Consider the following 20,886-nt stretch of genomic DNA (forward strand, 5'->3'; position numbering starts at 1 on the left):
GTAACAGTCCTCTTGAGAGGGGTTAGACTCTCTTCCACTCTGGAGTTGCCCATGGTGAGAGGCGCCGAGCAGGTGTGGGTATACTTATTGCCCCCCAGCTCGGCACCTGTACATTGAGGTTCAACCCGGTGGACGAGAGGGTAGCCTCCCTCCACCTTCGGGTCGGGGGACGGGTCCTGACTGTTATTTGTGCCTATTCACCAAACAGCAGTTCAGAGCACCCACCCTTCTTGGGTGATGTGTGATGTTCACCGAGTGATGTTCTGTTATTAGACTTCTGTGCTCACCATGGATTGTCCATAACAAACACCATGTTCAAACATAAGGGTGTCCACACGTGCAATTGGCACCAGGACACCCTAGGTCGCCGTTCGATGATCGACTTTGTGGTCAACTCGGGACGTTGTGAGTCGGTAGGGAGAATATTTCGAAGACATCCTCAAATCCACCGACATGCCTTCCCATGAGGAAGCAGAATCTGGGGTCTCTGAGCCGGGCTCTCCTATCACTGCGGTTGAGGTCACCGAGGTGGTTAAAAAGCTCCTCGATGGCAAGCCCCCGGGGGTGGATGATATTCACCCGGAGTTCCTAAAGGCTGTGGATGTTGTAGGGCTTTCCTGGTTTACACGCCTCTGCAACATCGCGGGGACATCGGGGACAGTGCCTCTGGATTGGCAGACTGGGGTGGTGGTCCCCCTTTTTTAAGAAGGGGGACTGGAGAGTGTGTTCCAACTACAGGGGGATCATACTCCTCAGCCTCCCTGGTAAGGTCTATTCAGGGGTGCTGGAGAGGGGGGTCCGTCGGTAAGTCGAATCTCAGATTCAGGAGGAGCAGTGTGGTTTTCGTCCTGGCCATGGAACAGTGGAACAGCTCTTCATCCTTGGCAGGGTCCTCGAGGGTGTTTGGGGGATCGCCTAACCAGTCTACATGTGTTTTATGGACTTGGAGAAGGCGTTCGACCGTGTCCCTCATGGAGTCCTGTGGGAGCATGGAGTCCTTCGGGAGTATGGGCTACCAAACCCCCTGATACAGGCTGTTCGGTACCTGTACGACCAGTGTCAGAGAGTATTGCATCTCTGCTTTTTGCAGATGATGTGGTTCTTTTGGCGTCATCAAGCCGTGATCTCCAACTCTCACTGGAGCAGTTCGCAGCCGAGTGTGAAGAGGCTGGGATGAGAATCAGCACCTCCAAATCTGAGACCATGGTCCTCAGTCGGAAAAGGGTGGCATGCCCTCTCCAGGTCGGGGATGAGATCCTGCCCCAAGTGGAAGAGTTCAAGTATCTTGGGCTCTTGTTCACGAGTGAGGGAAGAATGGAACGGGAGATCGACAGGCGGATCGGTGCAGCATCTGCAGTGATGCAGACTTTGTATCGGTCCATTGTGGTAAAGAAGGAGCTAAGCCGAAAGGCGAAGCTCTCGATTTAACGGTCGATCTACGTTTCTACCCTCACCTATGGTCACGACCTGTGGGTCCGGGAGGATCTCAGAGTAGTGTCGCTGCTCCTCCACATGTAGAGGAGCCAGATGAGGTGGCTGGGGCATCTGATTCGAAGCCTCCTGGACGCCTCCCTAGTGAGGTGTTCCGGGCATGTCCCACCGTGAGGAGACCCCAGAGACGACCGTGGACACACTGGAGAGACTATGTCTTTCGGCTGGCCTGGGAACGCCTCGGGATCCCCGGAAGAGCTGGATGAAGTGGCTGGGGAGAGGGAAGTATGGGCGTCCCCGGTAAAGCGGTAGTAAATGGATGGATGGATGGATGAAGTTGCAGCCTGAAATACAGTATATTGGTACAAGCGTACCAATTCAAGTGATTTTGATCAGGTGACACATTTAGGGTTTTGAGAAACCTATTTGTTAGTACTTTTCCAGTCCGGTTGCACACACACTTATCATTCCAAAGGTGGGAGGAGAAAGGGGGTGGATTCACAGGTCGAGGAATCAGGCAAGTTAAAACAATAACAGGTTTTACTCAAGACATTGGCAAGGACAAAGACAATCGGTGTCTGAGCAGAGTCATACCATAGATAATAGAGGTGCATGCAACAACAACAACAAAAATTCATCATAGGTGTCACGTCTTTGTAAGGTTCAAAACTGTGCCGACTGTCAAAAGTGGAAGCATTGATGCACACATTAATCTCAACAATTATGACAATTAATGCAAAACCACAGAGGAAGGGTTCTTAAACCCGTGGGTCCCTAGCGTACTGGAGACATCATCTTTTAGCAGCGTCAGGCTAATTATTCCCGCCGTCCGTTGCAGAAATAGAGGAAGTATTCGGGAGATGAAGGAGTTAGCATGGGAGGCGAGGAGGTGATGCGTGAACCCACGTAGCTCTTGGTTGGCAGGATAGAATAACGTGGATGGCCCGGGCAGCCACTGATGTCTCTACGTCTTTTGTCGCCGGGTTTGATGTAATCTCGGGGTCCTTCGGCCACTCCATGGCAGTGCTGAGAGGACTTGTTTCCTGAAATTGAGCAGTCAGTGTGCAATACCTGTACATCTCAAGTGTCCATCGGCAGACGTGGCCTCGGCAGACCCAAATGGAGCCGGTCCAATAGAGTGCCTGCAAAGACAATCTCAAAAAGGGGATAGGGCACATTGCATCCTCATATATACGTGACCTAATTTATTTCGAAGAAAAGATCAAGCTAGGTACTTTTTAATAACGAGTGAAGGCTATTAAATCGTCTGGCAATCGAAGGGCACCACCAGCACTAGCCAAAACTTTCTTCCGCTTGATAAAATCTGCCTCAGCATTTTTTGTCCAAGGGATGCGAATGACATGGTCAGTTGTGCATAATTATTGATCCAGGATCTGCAAATATTTTGTCATGCCCAAAAGTAACATCTGTACTATCATTAGATTTTTCGTCAGAAGTTTGGGAGTTTGAAATTTTGAAATAAAGATTTTCAGACGACAATTAAAATGTATCTTTGCTGACTGTATGCCAGTGTCTGCTAAGAATTTCAGTAAGGCCCCTGTGACCCTTTTTTTTAAAAAGAAGAATCATCTTTTATTGTCATGAACATGCATGCATGCACACATAATTTGTTCTCTGCATTTAACCCATCACAATGAACACATACACATGTTAACACACTGGAGCAGGGGGCAGCTGAAGCACACAGGGAGCATTTCGGGGTATCAGTGTCTTGCTCAAGGACCGTGAGTCCGGGGGATGTTGGTGGATGGTCCAATCGGGGTCTGGAACCTAGTTCCCCCACGGTGGCAGGCAAAGAGCTTAACCATTGGGCCACGGCTGCCCATGCCCAGTCATGTGCGTTCATAAATCGGTGATGTATATTAAGGACTGACTCTGAAGGATTTACAATACTTAAATACCATAATTTCTCGTGTATAATGTGCACCCATGTATAATACGCACCCCCAAAGTTGACCTCAAAATTCTGGAAAAACCTTCTACCTATGTATAATGCATTTTTAAATGCATAATTTTGCTTCCACCCATATGATCAAAACATGAAGTATTATCTGTATTTTATTAGGGTTTTATTCTGAAGTTAAGCCCTTGGTTTGAACACTTAATCCTTTTTTAAATTTACTTGCTCTCATTTTGAAATTAACAGCCCTATTTTTATTTAGTAAATTATAAAACACACAGTTATGCTCATATGTTTGATTACCCAGGCAGAATTTGTAAGATGGGAACAATTCTTTAAAGAAAACATGAAGGACCAAGTGAAACACATTTTATTTTATTTTAATGATATTCAAATTAAGCGGTCAAGCATTTCAGAAAAGCATTATCGTTAAACAAAACATAACCATAAAGAAATTATGGTTGTTGTTCAGTCATCAGGCATATTAAAAAAATAAAAAACAAATAAAAATATTTCGCAAATTCTGCCAGGGTATGAAAACTTATGAGCACAACTGTACGTATATGCAGTCATACGTACCCCTGTCATATTGGAGTGAAAGTGTAGGCTACACATTTTTTATAACCACTAGGTGGCAGTGTCATTTTGGAATGAAAGTGTACAGCTTTTTCATAACCGCTAGATGGCGGCATACATTTACAAAATGTGAAAGATTTTTCCATTTGCCCCTATACCTATGTATAATGCGCACTAATGACTTTTGACAAAAAAGTTTTTTGGGGGGGATGCGCATTATACACAAGAAATTACGGTAATAATTACAATGTAAAGTGAGAAGTTTCCGTCTGTAGTCGAGACTGTGAGCTGGTGTAACGCGCTGCATGGCTGACGTCACGTAAGTAAGTGCTTCTCCCCCCCATCAAACACCCCAAAAAGTTACTTTTTTCTAACTTAGTTACTTTTGAAATCAAGTAATCAGTAAAGTAACTTCGTTGCTTTTTCAGGGTAACTGTGGCAAAACTGACTATACAGTACTTCGTAGTTGCGCACATTAACTCCATAAGTGTGTAAATGAATGTCTGGTGGTGACTGTAATTTAAATAACTAGCTTAACCAAAGCATTGTTATCAGTGCCAAGTGTGTCTTCATTGCAAAAAAAAAAAAAAAAAACACACAAACAAACAGCAATGTTGAATGCATTGAGTGTGGTTATATATCATTAGTTAAGCGTCACTCTGTCTTTGGGGCCGCCAGGAGTCAGCCAGTAACTTCTCTCTCTCTCTCTCTCTCTCTCTTTCTCTATCTCTATCTCTCTCTCGCTCTCCCTCTCTCTCTCTCTCTCTCTCTCTCTCTCTCTCACACACACACACGTTGAAGTGCAAGTACCAGAAAACAGATCTTCTAGAAAAAAGTCTGGTCAACAAATGGCTTATTCATTTAGCCATTCTAGGTCATAAAGAAAATAATGTTTCTGTAAGGCGCCTATGTATGTGTTGTTGTTTTTTGGCACTAAAAAATGAAAATAGTGGCAGGTGTGTGTGGACTCCCATATAACATGAGTTTGAACGTCATTGGTTACTCCTGAACACAGCCAGATCTCATTTATAAGAGGGAGTGCACCTTTGTGCAACCAGATTTATTTTGTATTTTTTTTTATCCTCACTAGGGGTGCAGGTGTAATGGAGCCTATCCCAGCTGACTTCGGGCAAGAGGCGGGGTACACCTGAACTGGTTGCCACTCAATCGCAGTGTACATAGAAACAAACAACCATTCACACTTACATCCACACCTACAGGCAATTTAGTCCTCAATCAACCTACCATGCATGGTATTGGGATGTGGGAGGAAACTGGAGTACCCAGAGAAAACCCACGCAGCCACAGACATGGAGAACACGCAAACTCCACACAGACAAGGCCAGATTTGAATCCATTCATCCATTTTCTGAGCCGCTTCTCCTCACTTGGGTCGCGGGCGTGCTGTAGCCTATCCCAGCTATCATCGGGCAGGAGGCAGGGTACACCCTGAACTGGTTGCTAGCCAATCGCAGGGCACATACAAACAAACAACCATTCGCACTCACATTCACACCTACGGGCAATTTAGAGTCTCCAATTCATGCATATTTTTGGGATGTGGGAGGAAACCGGAGTGCCCGAGTGCATGTTCTCCCCACGCAGGCACGGGGAGAACATGCAAACTCCACACAGGCGGGGCTGGGGATTGAACCCCGGTCCTCAGAACTGTGAGGCTGACGCTCTAACCAGTCGTCCACCGTGCCGCCCAGATTTATTTTATTTAATCTTTTTTTAACCAGGTAAAGAACCAGTTGAGACAGAAGATTTCTTTTGCAAAGGTGACCAGGCCAAGGAGGCAGCAAGTTAACCTTCAAGTCCAAGTCAGTCACATACAAGAATATTTCAGTTGTTTATTATCACCTCCCCTCTCAAAAAGAAATTTTAGGTCACATTGATGGTGGAAAATGTTTGAAAATGTACAATACTCCCAATTCTAGCAATTGCTAAAAAAAAACAATATTGTTAAGATAAACAAGCTATCGATATTAAACAATGGCAAAATCTTTTCATAGAGTATATAACACTGGAAAATATATCTGCTAAACATAATAACAAACTGGATAACTAAGAAAAACTGGTCAACTTTTATCAAAATGGTGAACCTTGAAGCTTGATTCTTGTCTGCCTGGCAAACAATGTCATACAGAAATGTGTAATGTAAATGTAATGTAATGTGATCAAATAATATCTTCTCATTTTAGACTCCTGTTCACACCATAGGGTCACTTGCATACTTGAACCACTATCCTTCTGGCCCCGGATCTGCGGTGTGGGCCTCTGTGGATTCAGGGGCTGGTCGTGGGGCTGCTCTCGGTTCCTGGGTGCCGGGGAGGTGCCCGCTGGCCCTACTCCAGGGGCGTCATCCTGGTCTCTGGGTGGGGGGACTGGTGGGTCTTCACATTTCTTCGGGTGGCAGCTGGCTCCTGCAATGGGCCCTGTTGGTAGTTAGGGCCCCCACACTTTCCGGGGTTGGTGGTGGCTGTGAGGAGCGCTGGGTGGGAGGTGGTTGGTATTGGGCGTGAGGGGTGGTGGCTCTTCCCTTTGGGACTGGTTGGGGCACTTTGGTTGGGCTGGGGGACCACCCTTGGTGATGGGAAGGGGCTGACATCCCCCTGGCTAGGTCCACTGCGGAACGGGCTCGCTTGTGGCTGGGGGACCGGGACCACCCTTCCGCAATGTGCCAGCTCAGCAACTCCGTACACCAATTAACTAACATGCATGTGATATGGTGTTCTTTCGCTAATAAGTTCCATAGACACGCTATTGGCTTGAAATGTTTATGCTGGGACAACTAACAATAACAGGTTATATTAAGATACCAACTCACAGGTTCTTACAGTTGTTTAGCCACTATAAAAGCATCCCACCACACCACTCATCAGTAGCACTGCCTTGCTCATTTCCCACATCCTGCCCTGCCCTTTTCTGTCCTCTCGCTTCTTGCACTATTGGTTAGTTGTTGCGTCACTGATGGTGTAGTGGTACACTTACCTGACTTTTGTGCGTGCAGCATGGGTTCAGTTCCCACTCAGTGATGGTGTGAATGTGAGTGCGAATGGTTGTCTGTGTCTAAATGTACCCTGCAACTGACTGGCGACCAGTTCAGGGTGTAGTCCGCCTTTCGCCCAAAGTCAGCTGGGCTAGGCTCCAGTGCCACGCGACCCTGAACAGGATAAGTGGTGTTGAGAATGGATGGATGGATGGATGGGTTGGTTGTAGCATGTCCTGTCTTTCCCCCAATCCACAAATAAGAAAACGATTTGACTGTTGTAATGTTACTTGTGATCAAATATCTAGGCTGTCTAACAATTGTTCTGCTGTGTTTCGCACCCCTATTCCCCTTGACCGTTCGGTCTCCCTGTCTGTCCCCTAAAACCGTTTTCATCCCGGCTGATTTTCAATAAATAATAATTTAAAAAATTAAATAAAATAAGAAGTGGGAGTATTTCAAAATCTTGTTGCACATCATAACTGTTGCAGCAGGCATACAGATGATCATTCTGCAGCTGAACAGGACAGGTTAAAGAAAAAAACAAAATAAATAAAGAAAAGGAAACATGAGGACTTTGTTGCCTTTGTATTCCAGCTATTGGCCCCTCCTATGTCACAGTATGAGATCTTGTTCATGCTAGAAGTAGCAAAGTTGCTATACTAGCTTGGGGCTTGGCTCCCTCCGGCGGTGGTGGCCACAGGATCTCTCTGCGCCCGATCAATCACTATCGGCTTGGAAGTTGTCCTCCCCCAAAAGTTTCAGAATCAAAGTTGCAACAAAGTCAGATGGTTTACCTCCTTCCTTCTTTTCAGGGATGCTGATTATTTGTTGTGGTGGAGCGCCTCAACCTTAATCTTGAGCATGCCATTCTCTTTTGTCAGAGGAGTGACTACTTTCTCTAGGCTGTTTAAGCTGGCCTCGTGGTTCGCAACCCATTCTTCAATGATGTCAACTTTTTCCAGCAGCTGAGACTTTTGCACCTTTTGGAGAGGCATATCTAACTTGTGAAACCTTTCCTTAACACGGTTGATGATCTTGTCCGAAGCTTTTTCACACATCAGCGGCAAATTGTACATTTCCGCACACCAAGCGTGGTTAGTGCTATCGCTAGTTAGCTAGTTCTAGCGATAGCAGCAGTCGGAGTAACACATGACAAATCTACCTTGTCTCTTTTAGTCATGACTTCATGATATGGTTGCATGAGTGTACACAACTCTCTTTTTCAAGGTTGTGAGGCTTTTGCTGACGTTAAGAGACCCCGCCGTCATCATTTCTGACAATTGTGGGAATTGTTTTCCCCTTACTGTTGCATAAGATACTCTCTTAAAGCTGCTTGTAGTACAAGTTAGTTTTTTTCCTCTTCTCTTGTCTCTGTTTCATTCCTCAAAGCTTGGGCAGTTGGCTCACCACTAATATTAATGCATCGCTGTCTTCTGCAGGCGACTACTTATCACTGCAGTTGTTCATTAGCCTGCCATTCCCATATGAACTCCACCAGAGCTGCTCCCGCCCATCCCCAATGAAAAACGCAATTGACTTCTTCAGACAACAGTGACATTTAACGAGTTAAGGTAACCTTAAACATCCCCATCCTGGACAGCAGCCTACGTCAGTGATTCTCACACTGTGGTACGGGTAATGAGTTGTGCATTGAAAGAATCACCCCCAAAGTGCAGTTCAGTTGTATTTAACCTGTAGGTTTAATAATTTGAATTTAGTCTTGAAAAACGGTTGTTTTCAAACATTTTTAGGTACAATTTTTATTTCACTTTTATGTGATTTTAATAATTGTTTACGTCCCAGTTTGCATTTTCCTATACTTAATTTAAGTGCAGTGCTATGTTCAAACTACATAACGGTACAGTGACTTACAATAAATACACTTTTTGAAAAATAAAATGTCTCATTTTTCATGGACACTTAGGCCTACTACACTACTGTAAAATTCGTGATTATGGTGGTACTTAAAGAGAAAGTAATTTTTAAGTAGTACTTCTGTGTAAAAAGTTTGAGAACCACTGGGTTATGTAAATCGTTATTTTGGTCAACAATTGCATATCTTAAATAAATTTAACATTTAACGACCCTAGTGAGGATAAGCGGTACAGAAAATGGATGGATGGATTTAACAACCAGACATAACCGGACACTTTAATCCAAGCTACTTTGAAGCTAAACTACTTTGAATTGCTTTTACAGCAAATTCACAAATGCATTTTGTCAAAAAGATGTGACCAAAAACATAATAGCAACATAAAAATTAAACACCTGAATGGTAAAAATAAAAAGTGGGATGATTCCTGGTCGTCTGGATTCTGTAATCTTGAATTTGTGGTATCCGGATTAGACACTATTTGAAAATTCTTTGAAATACCAGGACAAAAATTACAAGATTACTTTTTTTTTTTTTTAAATACTGAGCCCAGGGATCCAACACACCCACACCATGGACTGGCAGCAGGTTGCTGTATTTGGTGCAGAACCACCGGGTTCTGCAAAAGTTTCGTTCCACACAAAATCAGACTGTCACGTACGTGGTTAAGGCGAGGGCGAGTAACGCAAGGTGAGAACATGGTGGACCCAATTGCAGGGAAGCAGGGAGGCAAGGCAGGAGTGCGGGAGTCTCAAAATAATATTTAATCTTAGAAAAGGGAAAACTGAACAAAGTCCCACAACAGATACCACTCAAATCAAAGTAGCAAAGAAACACTCGAATATCTAAAACTGGAAACAAACTATGACCTGTGAGTAAGACGTGGAATAGAAACGGAAAATGACACCTGACAATGACATACCACAATGACAAAGACAACTGACGACTATGACATGGCAGAGACATGTGACAACGACAATGAACCGACAAGAACTGCAAGAAACCAGGGAACTAAATGCAAACAGATAGGCGAGACAACGAGGAACACCTGGACAGGACATGAGTGGCTGGAGAGAGCTGATTGGTTGACACAAAGCAGACGAGAACAGGTGGACACAACAACTTAATGAGCACACGACAAACATGGAACACAGGAAAACATGGAACAAAACTAAACACAACCCAAGCCAAAACACAGACCATGACAGTACCCCCCCTCTAAAGGAACGGATCCCAGACGTTCCCCAAACAACAACCAAAAAGTCACCAACCCAGGGTGGGCGGAAGGGGGCCTGGAGGAGGGTACAGAGTCCACCCCTCAGGTCAGTCTGGTGGCCATCCAGGCCACCCAGGGTGAGGTGCTTGGCTGAGCGGTTCAGGAGGTCGTCCAGGACGCCAAGCACCAGGGTCTTTACAGGGCCATTCAGGTGGACGGCCACGGTGCCGAAGCCAATGGTAATGCAGGGGCCAGGCAATAGGGTTGGGTGGCGGCCGCTGGACGAATGCCGCCGGAGCGAGGACGGGTGGCGGCCGCTGGACGAGCGCCGCCGGAGCGAGGACGGGTGGCGGCCGCTGGACGAGCGCCGCCGGAGCGAGGACGGGTGGCGGCCGCTGGACGAGCGCCGCCGGAGCGAGGACGGGTGGCGGCCGCTGGACGAGCGCCGCCGGAGCGAGGACGGGTGGCGGCCGCTGGACGAGCGCCGCCGGAGCGAGGACGGGTGGCGGCCGCTGGACGAGCGCCGCCGGAGCGAGGACGGGTGGCGGCCGCTGGACGAGCGCCGCCGTAGCGGGGTCGGGTGGCGGCCGCTGGACGAGCGCCGCCGAAGCGGGGTCGGGTGGCGGCCGCTGGACGAGAGCCGCCGGAGCGGGGTCGGGTGGCGGCCGCTGGACGAGAGCCGCCGGAGCGGGGTCGGGTGGCGGCCGCTGGACGAGAGCCGCCGGAGCGGGGTCGGGTGGCGGCCGCTGGACGAGCGCCGCCGGAGCGAGGACGGGTGGCGGCCGCTGGACGAGCGCCGCCGGAGCGAGGACGGGTGGCGGCCGCTGGACGAGCGCCGCCGGAGCGAGGACGGGTGGCGGCCGCTGGACGAGCGCCGCCGGAGCGAGGACGGGTGGCGGCCGCTGGACGAGCGCCGCCGTAGCGGGGACGGGTGGCGGCCGCTGGACGAGCGCCGCCGTAGCGGGGTCGGGTGGCGGCCGCTGGACGAGCGCCGCCGAAGCGGGGTCGGGTGCCGGCCGCTGGACGAGCGCCGCCGGAGCGGGGACGGGTGGCGGCCGCTGGACGAGCGCCGCCGGAGCGGGGACGGGTGGCGGCCGCTGGACGAGCGCCGCCGGAGCGGGGACGGGTGGCGGCCGCTGGACGAGCGCCGCCGGAGCGGGGACGGGTGGCGGCCGCTGGACGAGCGCCGCCGGAGCGGGAACCTGGCGCAGCTGCCGAGGAGCAGGAGCGGGAGCCTGCCGCAGCTGCCGAGGAGCAGGAACGGGAGCCTGCCGCAGCTGCCGAGGAGCAGGAACGGGAGCCTGCCGCAGCTGCCGAGGAGCAGGAACGGGAGCCTGCCGCAGCTGCCGAGGAGCAGGAACGGGAGCCTGCCGCAGCTGCCGAGGAGCAGGAACGGGAGCCTGCCGCAGCTGCCGAGGAGCAGGAACGGGAGCCTGCCGCAGCTGCCGAGGAGCAGGAACGGGGCCTGCAGTCGCTTCCTCAGCCTGCCGCCATTGAGGTTTGGGAGTAGAGGGTACGGGAGTGGAAGAGTGCACAAGGTCTCGGGAAGGTGAACTAGGAAAAATGGCTGGTACGGAACATGGTGGCTTGGGGGCAGGTTTGACTGGACGTGACTTAAGTGGAGCCGTGGAACAACGTGTGGGAACAGGTGAAAAATTAAGTGACTTGTGAACAGGGAAAAAACGAGGGGGCAAAATTTGACCTTTACTTGGGCGCCTCCGTTGGCCACCACGCGGCGGTCCCGGGTAGATGGCCAAACGGGTGCCCAAGAAAAGGTCAGAGGGAAAGGTTTTGGACTCACTGGGGTTGGAAATGGGGAGACGTGACAAAAACTGACGTGGAAGGGATAAACTAGGGAAGGAACCAGAAAAATCTAAGTCTGTGTCAGAGTCAGAATCAGACAGAAGGTTAACTAAATCGGGGCCATCTTCACAATCAGAAAAATCTGAATCTAAAGAAACATGTGGATGTAAAATAGTAGGGCATGGTGAATAACTAGGACAAGTGGGGGGACCCGATGAAAAGGACAGAAAAGACTGAACGATTGGGCTTACTGGAGGAGGGTAGGTATGGATGGCAGGCTGAGGACGGTGGGAGGCAGTTTGGTGGTGTCCAGGGTGACGCCATCTTCTTCCCGCTGGGTCCTGTTCTGGTCGGTTCATTCTGTCACGTACGTGGTTAAGGCGAGGGCGAGTAACGCAAGGTGAGAACATGGTGGACCCAATTGCAGGGAAGCAGGGAGGCAAGGCAGGAGTGCGGGAGTCTCAAAATAATATTTAATCTTAGAAAAGGGAAAACTGAACAAAGTCCCACAACAGATACCACTCAAATCAAAGTAGCAAAGAAACACTCGAATATCTAAAACTGGAAACAAACTATGACCTGTGAGTAAGACGTGGAATAGAAACGGAAAATGACACCTGACAATGACATACCACAATGACAAAGACAACTGACGACTATGACATGGCAGAGACATGTGACAACGACAATGAACCGACAAGAACTGCAAGAAACCAGGGAACTAAATGCAAACAGATAGACGAGACAACGAGGAACACCTGGACAGGACATGAGTGGCTGGAGAGAGCTGATTGGTTGACACAAAGCAGACGAGAACAGGTGGACACAACAACTTAATGAGCACACGACAAACATGGAACACAGGAAAACATGGAACAAAACTAAACACAACCCAAGCCAAAACACAGACCATGACACAGACTGTCAAACATACTCTGATTCGCCGCCACACACCTCTTTCACTGACTGACAAAAATCAGAACTGTAGTTTCTGTCAGAGCAGAAACTCAATTTGTGCAATTTGTTTTTAAAGAGACTGCAAGGGTTTGCTCTCTTTATGTTTAAATGTATGCTTTGAACATTACATCTGTTTACATTTTTTCTGTCGTCTATTGTTGTTACATTTACATCTATTATCTATCCATTGATCCAGTTATCCATTTTTCCATCCAGCCAGAAGCTGGCTCGTGGTGGCCAGTTAGCCCTAGTCCTTAGCCTCGCATGGAGCCCTCACCATTTGCCCCACTTCGCCATCTCTGAGGGACTCTCTTGGGTTAAACTTCCTCAGCTTGCTGCCTTAAAAAAATATATATATTTGTGTTCAGGGATTGCAAACATGCCCGCCGAGGGGTCGCCATGCTGATTGATTTTACCATAGTTTAGTTTAGTAATGGTCAAAGCAGGTAACCTTTGATTGACATCTGATCCGCCCTATTAGCATATCTTAGCATAAATGATCCTATGCAATCAATCAGTCTGAGACTGACAGCTGATCAGTCCTATTAGCTTAACATTTATGATTCACACAGGAACAAGACAACCTGGCTGACACAGAGGAGCGCTGCAACCAGCTGATCCAGTCCAAGATCTCCCTGGAGTCTAAGCTGAAGGAGATGCATGAGCGTCTGGAGGACGAGGAAGTGATTAGCAACAAGCTGACTTCCCAGAAGCGCTTGCTAGAGGATGAAGTGGGGTCCCTGCGGAAGGACGTGGATGATCTAGAGATGGACCTGGCCAAGGTGGAGAAGGACAAACAGTGTGTTGAGAACAAGGTGGGCAACGCCTGGAACACATTTTCATTCCGTCCATACGTTCTCTGACTATCTTTATCTGTGATCTGGGAGCAGGTGAAGAATCTTTCCCAGGAGATGTGTGTCCTGGATGAGTCAATTGCGGCTCTACAAAGGGAGAAAGCAGCCCTGCAATAAGCTCATCAACAAGCTCTCAATGACCGCCAGGCTCAGGAGGACAGCGTCAACATTTTGACCAAGGCCAAGAGTAGACTGGAGCAGCACGTGGAAACTGTAAGACTAGAGCTACACACTGAGCTTCCATCCAATTCTAATTCAATGGTCCTCTCTGGCAGGTGGAGAGCTCCTGGGAGCAGGAGAAGCGGGCGCGGACTGAGCTGGAAAAAAACAAGAGGACGCTAGAGGCTGACCTGAAACGGTCAAGGACTCTGTGAGGGACCTAGAGGACCAGAAGAAGGAGATGGAGGAGAGAATGAAAAAGTAGGAAAAATACCTGTAACCTATTTGAAGTTCTTGTGTGAGGGAACATCAAGTGTTGCTTGCTGATAGGAAAGACTTTGAGATAGGTCAGCTTCTGTCCAAATTGGAGGATGAACAGAACCTGGTGGCTCAGCTGCAGAAGAAGATCAAAGAACTTCAAGTCACATGTCAGTCATGTGATACATTTGATCACCAGACTGAGTGACATAATAGATGGTGGTTGTTCCTTCAGACTCGGATCGAGGAGCTGGAGGAGGCACTGGAGGCGGAGCATACATGGCGATCCAAGGCAGAGCGTCAGAGAAACGACGTTGCTCGAGAGCTGGAGGAGCTTGGAGAGAAGCTGGAGGAGGCGGGAGGAGCTTCTGCTGCTCAGGTCGCACTGAACAAGTGAGTTGAGAACAACGCCACAACTGCTTGAGAAGACCACCGCCGTATTCGTCTCACGGTTTCCATGCCACAACACGAACCGGGAAGTGGATGTCCTGAAGCTGCTAAGGGAGTTGAAGGAGGCGGGGCTTCACCATGAGACGACAGCTGCCACGCTGATGAAGAAGAATGCCGAAGCAGTGGCGGAGCTCACTGAGCAGATTGACGCACTACAGAGAGCCAAGCAGAAGATGGAGAAGGAGAAGGCAGAGCTTCGCCTGGAGGCTGATGACCTGGCTGCCAATCTGGAGCAGCTCTTGAGGGCCAAGGTGATAACATGGCGGCCGCCCTGTCTCTGACCAATCAGGCTTCACAGTGGTCTGTTAAAATATTTATCGTCGTTTGCAGGGCACGGTGGAGAAGATGTGCCGAGTCTATATGGACCAGCTCAGCGAGAGTAAAGGCAGAACTGATGATCTGCAGCGACAGCTCACCGAGATGTCAGCACAGAAAGCATGCATTGTCGCTGAGGCAGGTAAGTAGACACGTATAGTTGTTTGGTTAGATTGATCAATTTGTTACTAGTTAGTTAGTTAGTTAGCAGGTTTACGTAAAAAAAAAAAAGAGATATGGCATGAACTGAGAAAGAATTTACCGGGGCCAAGTGGGGAATTAAGCCACCAGTTCCAGCGGATGGCACTGTGGTTAAAAAAAAAATGCTTGCTGTAGTTACAGTTGTAATGTGCATTACACCCACCGATAAGAATGGAGTGGAAGAATATGTTTAGGCCTTTGGACCTTGTGATAGTCTAAGCTTTATAGTATCTAGATGTTCCTCAACATATCCTAAATGTTTTGACAGTGTTTCCTATTGCCTGGCAGCCGAGTACAGTCGTCGCCTAGAGGAACGCGAGGGACAGAGTAGTCAACTGCAGCGATCCAAAGCTCTCTATCAGAACCTGGAAGACCTGAAAAGGCAGCTGGAGGAGGAGAGCAAAGTAACCTTTTTGATGTTGCTTGTTTGATGAACCAATGAAGGAAAGAGCAGACAGAAAGTGTTTGGAAAGGGGCTTTGATGGGTTTAGGGTTGTGACTGCTGTCTCTCTTTCAGGCCCGGGTGGTACTGGTGCAGGCAGTGCAGGCATCCCGTCATGACTGCAGTCTGCTGAGTGAACAGCTGGAGGCGGAGCAAGAGTCCAAGGCAGAGCTACAAAGGGCGCTGTCCAATGCCAACAGCCAGGTGGTGCAGTGGAGGACCAAGTATGAGACAGATGCCGTACTGAAGATCAGAATCAGAATCAGAATCATCTTTATTTGCCAAGTATGTCCAAAACACACAAGGAATTTGTCTCCGGTAGTTGGAGCCGCTCTAGTACAACAGACAGTCAATTTACAGAACACTTTGGGGACATAAAGACATTGACAAAAAACAATTGTGCAAAAAGATGCAGAGTCCTCTAGCACTTAGAGCAGTTCGAACGACTAATATTGCAATAGTCCGGTGCAATGACCATTGTGCAAAGGGCGCTGAGACTTCAAGGAGTGTATGCGGTTTAAAGTGACGAGTAGTGCGATCATCTGGGACAATGTTGGTTGTGCAAATGTTACAGATACTCCTCAATCAGTGTGCAAATGGGGCAGATGCTACTCTGGCATGAGTGGCCAGTATCTGCAAATAGTGCAGCATGGCGAGACAACTACAGTGAGTGCACGAGTAATACATAATTGGCCCCAAAGAAATGTGACAACGAACTCAAGTCAAAAAATTGCCAGCTTGCCAGATCGAAGAGCTGGAAGAAGCAAAGTAAAACTCAATTTTATTTTTGTTGTTGCTACAGTGGGTACGGAAAGGATTCAGACCCCCTTACATTTTTCACTCTTTGTTATCTAGAAGCCATTTGCTAAAATCATTTAAGTTCATTTTCACACACACACAGCACCCCATATTGAGAGAAAAAAACTGAATTGATTTTTGCAGATTTATTAAAAGAGAAAACTGAAATATCACACAGCCATAAGAATTCAGATCCTTTGCTGTGACACTCATATATTTAACTCGGGTGCTGTCCAGTTCTTCTGATCATCTTTGGGATGGGTCTACACCTTCATTGGAGTCCAGCTGTGTTTGATGATACTGATTGGTCCCAACAGTGAAGCATGGTGGTGGCAGCATCAGGCGGTGGGGGTGTTTTTCAGCTGCAGAGACAGGACGACCGGTTGCAATCGAAGGAAAGATGAATGTGGCACAGGGATTACAGGGATATCCTGGACGAAAACCTTCTCCAGAGTGCTCAGGATCTCAGACCGGGCCAAAGGTTCACCTTCCAACAAGACAATGACCCTAAGCACACAGCTAAAATAACGAATGAGTGGCTTCAGAACAACTCAGTGACTGTTATTGAATGGCCAGCGAAAGCCCTGACTTAAACCCAATTGAGCATCTCTGGAGAGACCTGAAAATGGCTGTCCACCAACGTTCATTCCCAAAAAGACTCATGGCTGTATTAGCTCAAAAGGGTGCTCCGACTAAATACTGAGCAAAACGTCTGAATACTTTTATGGCTGTGTGATATTTCAGTTTCTCTTATTTACTAAATCTGCAAAGATTTTAACAATTACATTTTTTTCTGTCAATATGGGGCGCAGTGTGTACATTAATGAGGAAAAAAATGAACTTAAATCATTTTAACAAATGGCTGCAATATAACAAACTGAAAAATTTAAGGGGCTCTGAGTTTTCCGTACCCAAAGTATCTTAACCAACTCACATACAGACATTGTACAACCACAATTCCAATGAAGTTGGGAAGTTGTGTTAAACATAAATAAAAACAGAATACAGTGATCCCTCGTTTTTTGCGGTTAATGGGAGCAGAACCCCCCGCCAAAGGTGAAAAACCGCGAAGTAGGATTTGGACCCCCACCCTTCTCCCCTAGGAAATTTCGTGTATGTGTATGTGAGTACTAGAATGTTAAAGATATGTAAACAGTACTTATATTTTACATATTTGAGACAAAGATTACAACACTACACGTATTTACTTAAATCTAATTATAAAATATTATACAGTAATTAACATTCATCAACATTACCTTCTGAGAGAGGCGAAGAGGCTTACGTTGGTGGCGGAGGAGAGGCTCTCACTTGACTCGTAGAGGCTTTAGGTTCACTCAGAGACTCTTCTGCTGGAGGCGCTGTGAAGCTCGGGTTTTACCTTGGAGAAAAACATGGTGATGGGTAGTTGTTGTCTTTGTTTTTTGTTTTGCTTCAAAATTCCCTTGTACAAGGACACAACCCCGTCTCTTATTACGCGGAGTTACCACACGTTTCGCTTCCTTATTGAAGCAGTTTTGCGGATGTTTGCTTCCTCTTTCTTGATGTACCGCACTGTAGATTAATTCACGCCATAATGGCGTGCCACAGATGCATAACCTCTGCCCTCGTTGATCATATCTAAAAGTTTCACTTTTTCGCTGATGGTCATCATCTTCTTCTTCCTCTTGGGCGCCCCGGAGGAAGCTTTCGCAGGGGCACAGCGCTTAGGTGGCATTGTAAGGGCTTAACTAATCCAAAAAAGTTGTCGCTTAAACAAAAAAAGTTATCACCAACACAACACTAAGATACAGTATGCGAGACAGTCAACAGCGTGGACGAGACTGGCGAGACACAACAAGGGAAGATGCAGCGTGAGGCTACGATGATGCGCAGCCAATCAGCTCACGGGATAAATCCACTCGTGCTCTCATTGGTCGATGAGTGCCCGTGGCATGTACAGCACAGTACAGGCATGTACAAAGCCTCTCAGTCAACTCATCTCTTTGTTTGGCATGCAGGGAAACCTCTCTCGTGCATCAACATGACACAACGCGTCTTTCCACAATATGGCTGCTGATATGGCTGTATTTTTTCATTTTTATTTTTTGATGAATTATTTTATTTTTTTTATGAATATTATGGAAAAACCCGCAAAGCACTGAAGCTGTTCCTTTAACAACATTCAATAAATGTTTGGGAACTGAGGACACTAATTGTTGAAGGTTTGTATGTGGAATTCTTTCCCATTCTTGCTTGATGTACAGCTTCAGCTGTTCAACAGTCCGGGGTCTCCGTAGTCGTATTTTACGCTTCATAATGCGCCACACATTTTCAAATCGGCGACAGGTCTGGACTGCAGGCAGTCCAGTCTAGTACCCGCACTCTTTTACTACGAAGTCACGCTGTTGTAACACGTGTAGAATGTGGTTTCGCATTGTTTTGCTGAAATAAGCAGGGGCGTCCATGAAAAAGACATTGCTTGGATGGCAGCATATATTTCTCCACAACCTGTGTGTACCTTTCATCATTAATGGTGCCTTCACAGATGTGTAAGTTACCCATCCTACTGGCACTAACACAGCCCCATACCATCACAGATGCTGGCTTTTGAACTTTGTGTCCATAACAGTCCGGATGGTTCTTTTCCTCTTTGGCCCGGAGGACACGACATCCACAATTTCCCAAAACAACAATGGACTCGTCGGACCACATAACACTTTTCCACTTTGCATTAGTCCATCTTAGATGAGCTCGGGCCCAGAGAAGCCGGTGGTGTTTCTGGGTGTTGTTGATAAATGGCTTTTTCTTTGCATAGTAGAGTTTCAAGTTGCACTTACAGATGTAGCGCCAAACTATATTTACTGACATTGGTTTTTTGAAGTGTTCATGAACCCATGTGGTGATATCCTTTACAAATTGATGCCGGTTTTAATGTTAATGTTTAAGTTAATGATTATTTGCTCAAAACAATAAAGTTTATCAGTTTGAACATTAAATATCTTGTCTTTGTAGTGTATTCAATTAAATATAGGTTGAACATGATTTGCAAATCATTGTATTCTGTTTTTATTTATGTTTACCACAACGTCCCAACTTCATTGGAATTGGGGTTGTATTACTATCAACCTAAATGCTTCACTGATAGATTAGTGGTACACATAGTTGACTTCCGTTCTACGCATGTGTGTCCACTTCCGAGTCAGTGACTGAAGAAGTGAATGTAAAAGTGAATGGTTGTCTCTCGTACCCCACAATTGACTGGCGGTCACTCCAGGGTCCAGCCAACCATTTTCTAGCACACAGGACATACTACGGTCTTGTTCAGACTGGCATCCCCCACACCGTCTTGACTTTATCAAAAGCCACATGAAATCTGATTCAGACAAGACTTATGCCAAACCTCATGGAGGTTGTTTGAAATCCGATACAGATCGGATTCCTGGGTATGCCGCTTAAGTGTGGATGTTTCGGCACTCAATTTGCAACCCCCCCATGCCCTGACACACACACACATACACACACACACACACACACACACACACAGAGTGACAAAGGAGTTAAGCACTGCAACGTATTGACTAAAGTTTGTGTACGGCCATGGCCTATATGCGTCATGTTCAGCAATGTGAGCTGTACAAGAACCAACATGGCTTAAGAATCCATTAGGCCTGAATGAAATGTCTGGGGTGGGAACTTTAAGAACTTTGCAATAATGCTCCCAGTGTTTACCACCACACCAATGTCACTAGTGATTGTTTTTCACCAAATTCAAATGTCTGTTGGTTAAATCTGTAAACCGAATATGCCTGTGTATACACAGCCCTTTTCCTGTGCATAAAAGGCCAGAGCCCCTTTGTCTCGTTCCCTCCTTCTCTCACCGTGTCGAATATACTGGCTCAGCCAGGAAGCCCACCTCTCACCATGTGGTGGCGGAGACGCACTGACACCTTCCCCGCCGCTCCGACAAACCCGGACCACAGTTTGGCGACCAGCACCACTCAAGGGGTGCGGCTGTCCTGCACTTGAAGTTGTTCGTTCATTTTTTCCCCTTTTTCACCTCCTTTTTCTTCAAACCACCCTTTTCGGCGTCCTGGTCAAGCATCTGGGAGTGCATTAGCTGGGAATTAATGTGACTGTATCCCACTGTTTTGCAACAACTGCGCCATCAAAGGCAAGCACTAACGGATCTCCCGTTCTCAAACGTTCCCCACCTTACCTAACCTAACCTAACCTGATTTAAATCCACAAACCATTAATAAACAATTACTTAACAGATTATTTTACAAGTGGAGATACTACTTAATTGCTTCTTTAATTTGAATCCTTTTGGGTTTTAATTTTTAACAAAAAAGAAATAATGGAAAAACCGGATTATTTTTTTCAAAACAAAAAAATGTTTTTTGAAAAACTTAATTTTTTGTGAATTATTGGTTGATTTTTTTTCTTTTTGATTTTTTTTCTTTTGTTTGTTTTGTCTTTTCTCCTCTGCCTCAGCCAACATCATTGTAAATCACAAGCAATTAATTGATTCACAAGCTGAATTATAAGTATCTCTAACTTATTTACCAAAGTTAAACAAAACTTTTTGAATTAGCTAAAATTCTAAATTGATTTCATTAATTGAAGAAGAAGAATCACCATTTTATTGTCATGAA

At 46.9% G+C, this 20,886-nt stretch overlaps 1 protein-coding gene across 1 annotated transcript in view; it reads left to right on the plus strand.

The window, feature by feature from the left end:
• Nucleotides 1–20,886, plus strand: part of LOC133414166 (myosin-7-like) — a 47,679-nt gene that overhangs the window by 16,335 nt on the left and 10,458 nt on the right. The window contains 12 exon segments of the mRNA XM_061699338.1: nt 6,221–6,368; nt 13,345–13,587; nt 13,663–13,839; nt 13,902–13,980; nt 13,983–14,046; nt 14,116–14,206; nt 14,279–14,436; nt 14,513–14,744; nt 14,824–14,950; nt 15,298–15,413; nt 15,527–15,691; nt 16,612–16,649. Of these exon segments, the coding sequence (XP_061555322.1) occupies nt 6,221–6,368; nt 13,345–13,587; nt 13,663–13,839; nt 13,902–13,980; nt 13,983–14,046; nt 14,116–14,206; nt 14,279–14,436; nt 14,513–14,744; nt 14,824–14,950; nt 15,298–15,413; nt 15,527–15,691; nt 16,612–16,649 (1,638 nt within the window).

The sequence above is a fragment of the Phycodurus eques genome, chromosome 1, assembly GCF_024500275.1.
Source record: "Phycodurus eques isolate BA_2022a chromosome 1, UOR_Pequ_1.1, whole genome shotgun sequence".
NCBI lineage: Eukaryota > Metazoa > Chordata > Actinopteri > Syngnathiformes > Syngnathidae > Phycodurus > Phycodurus eques.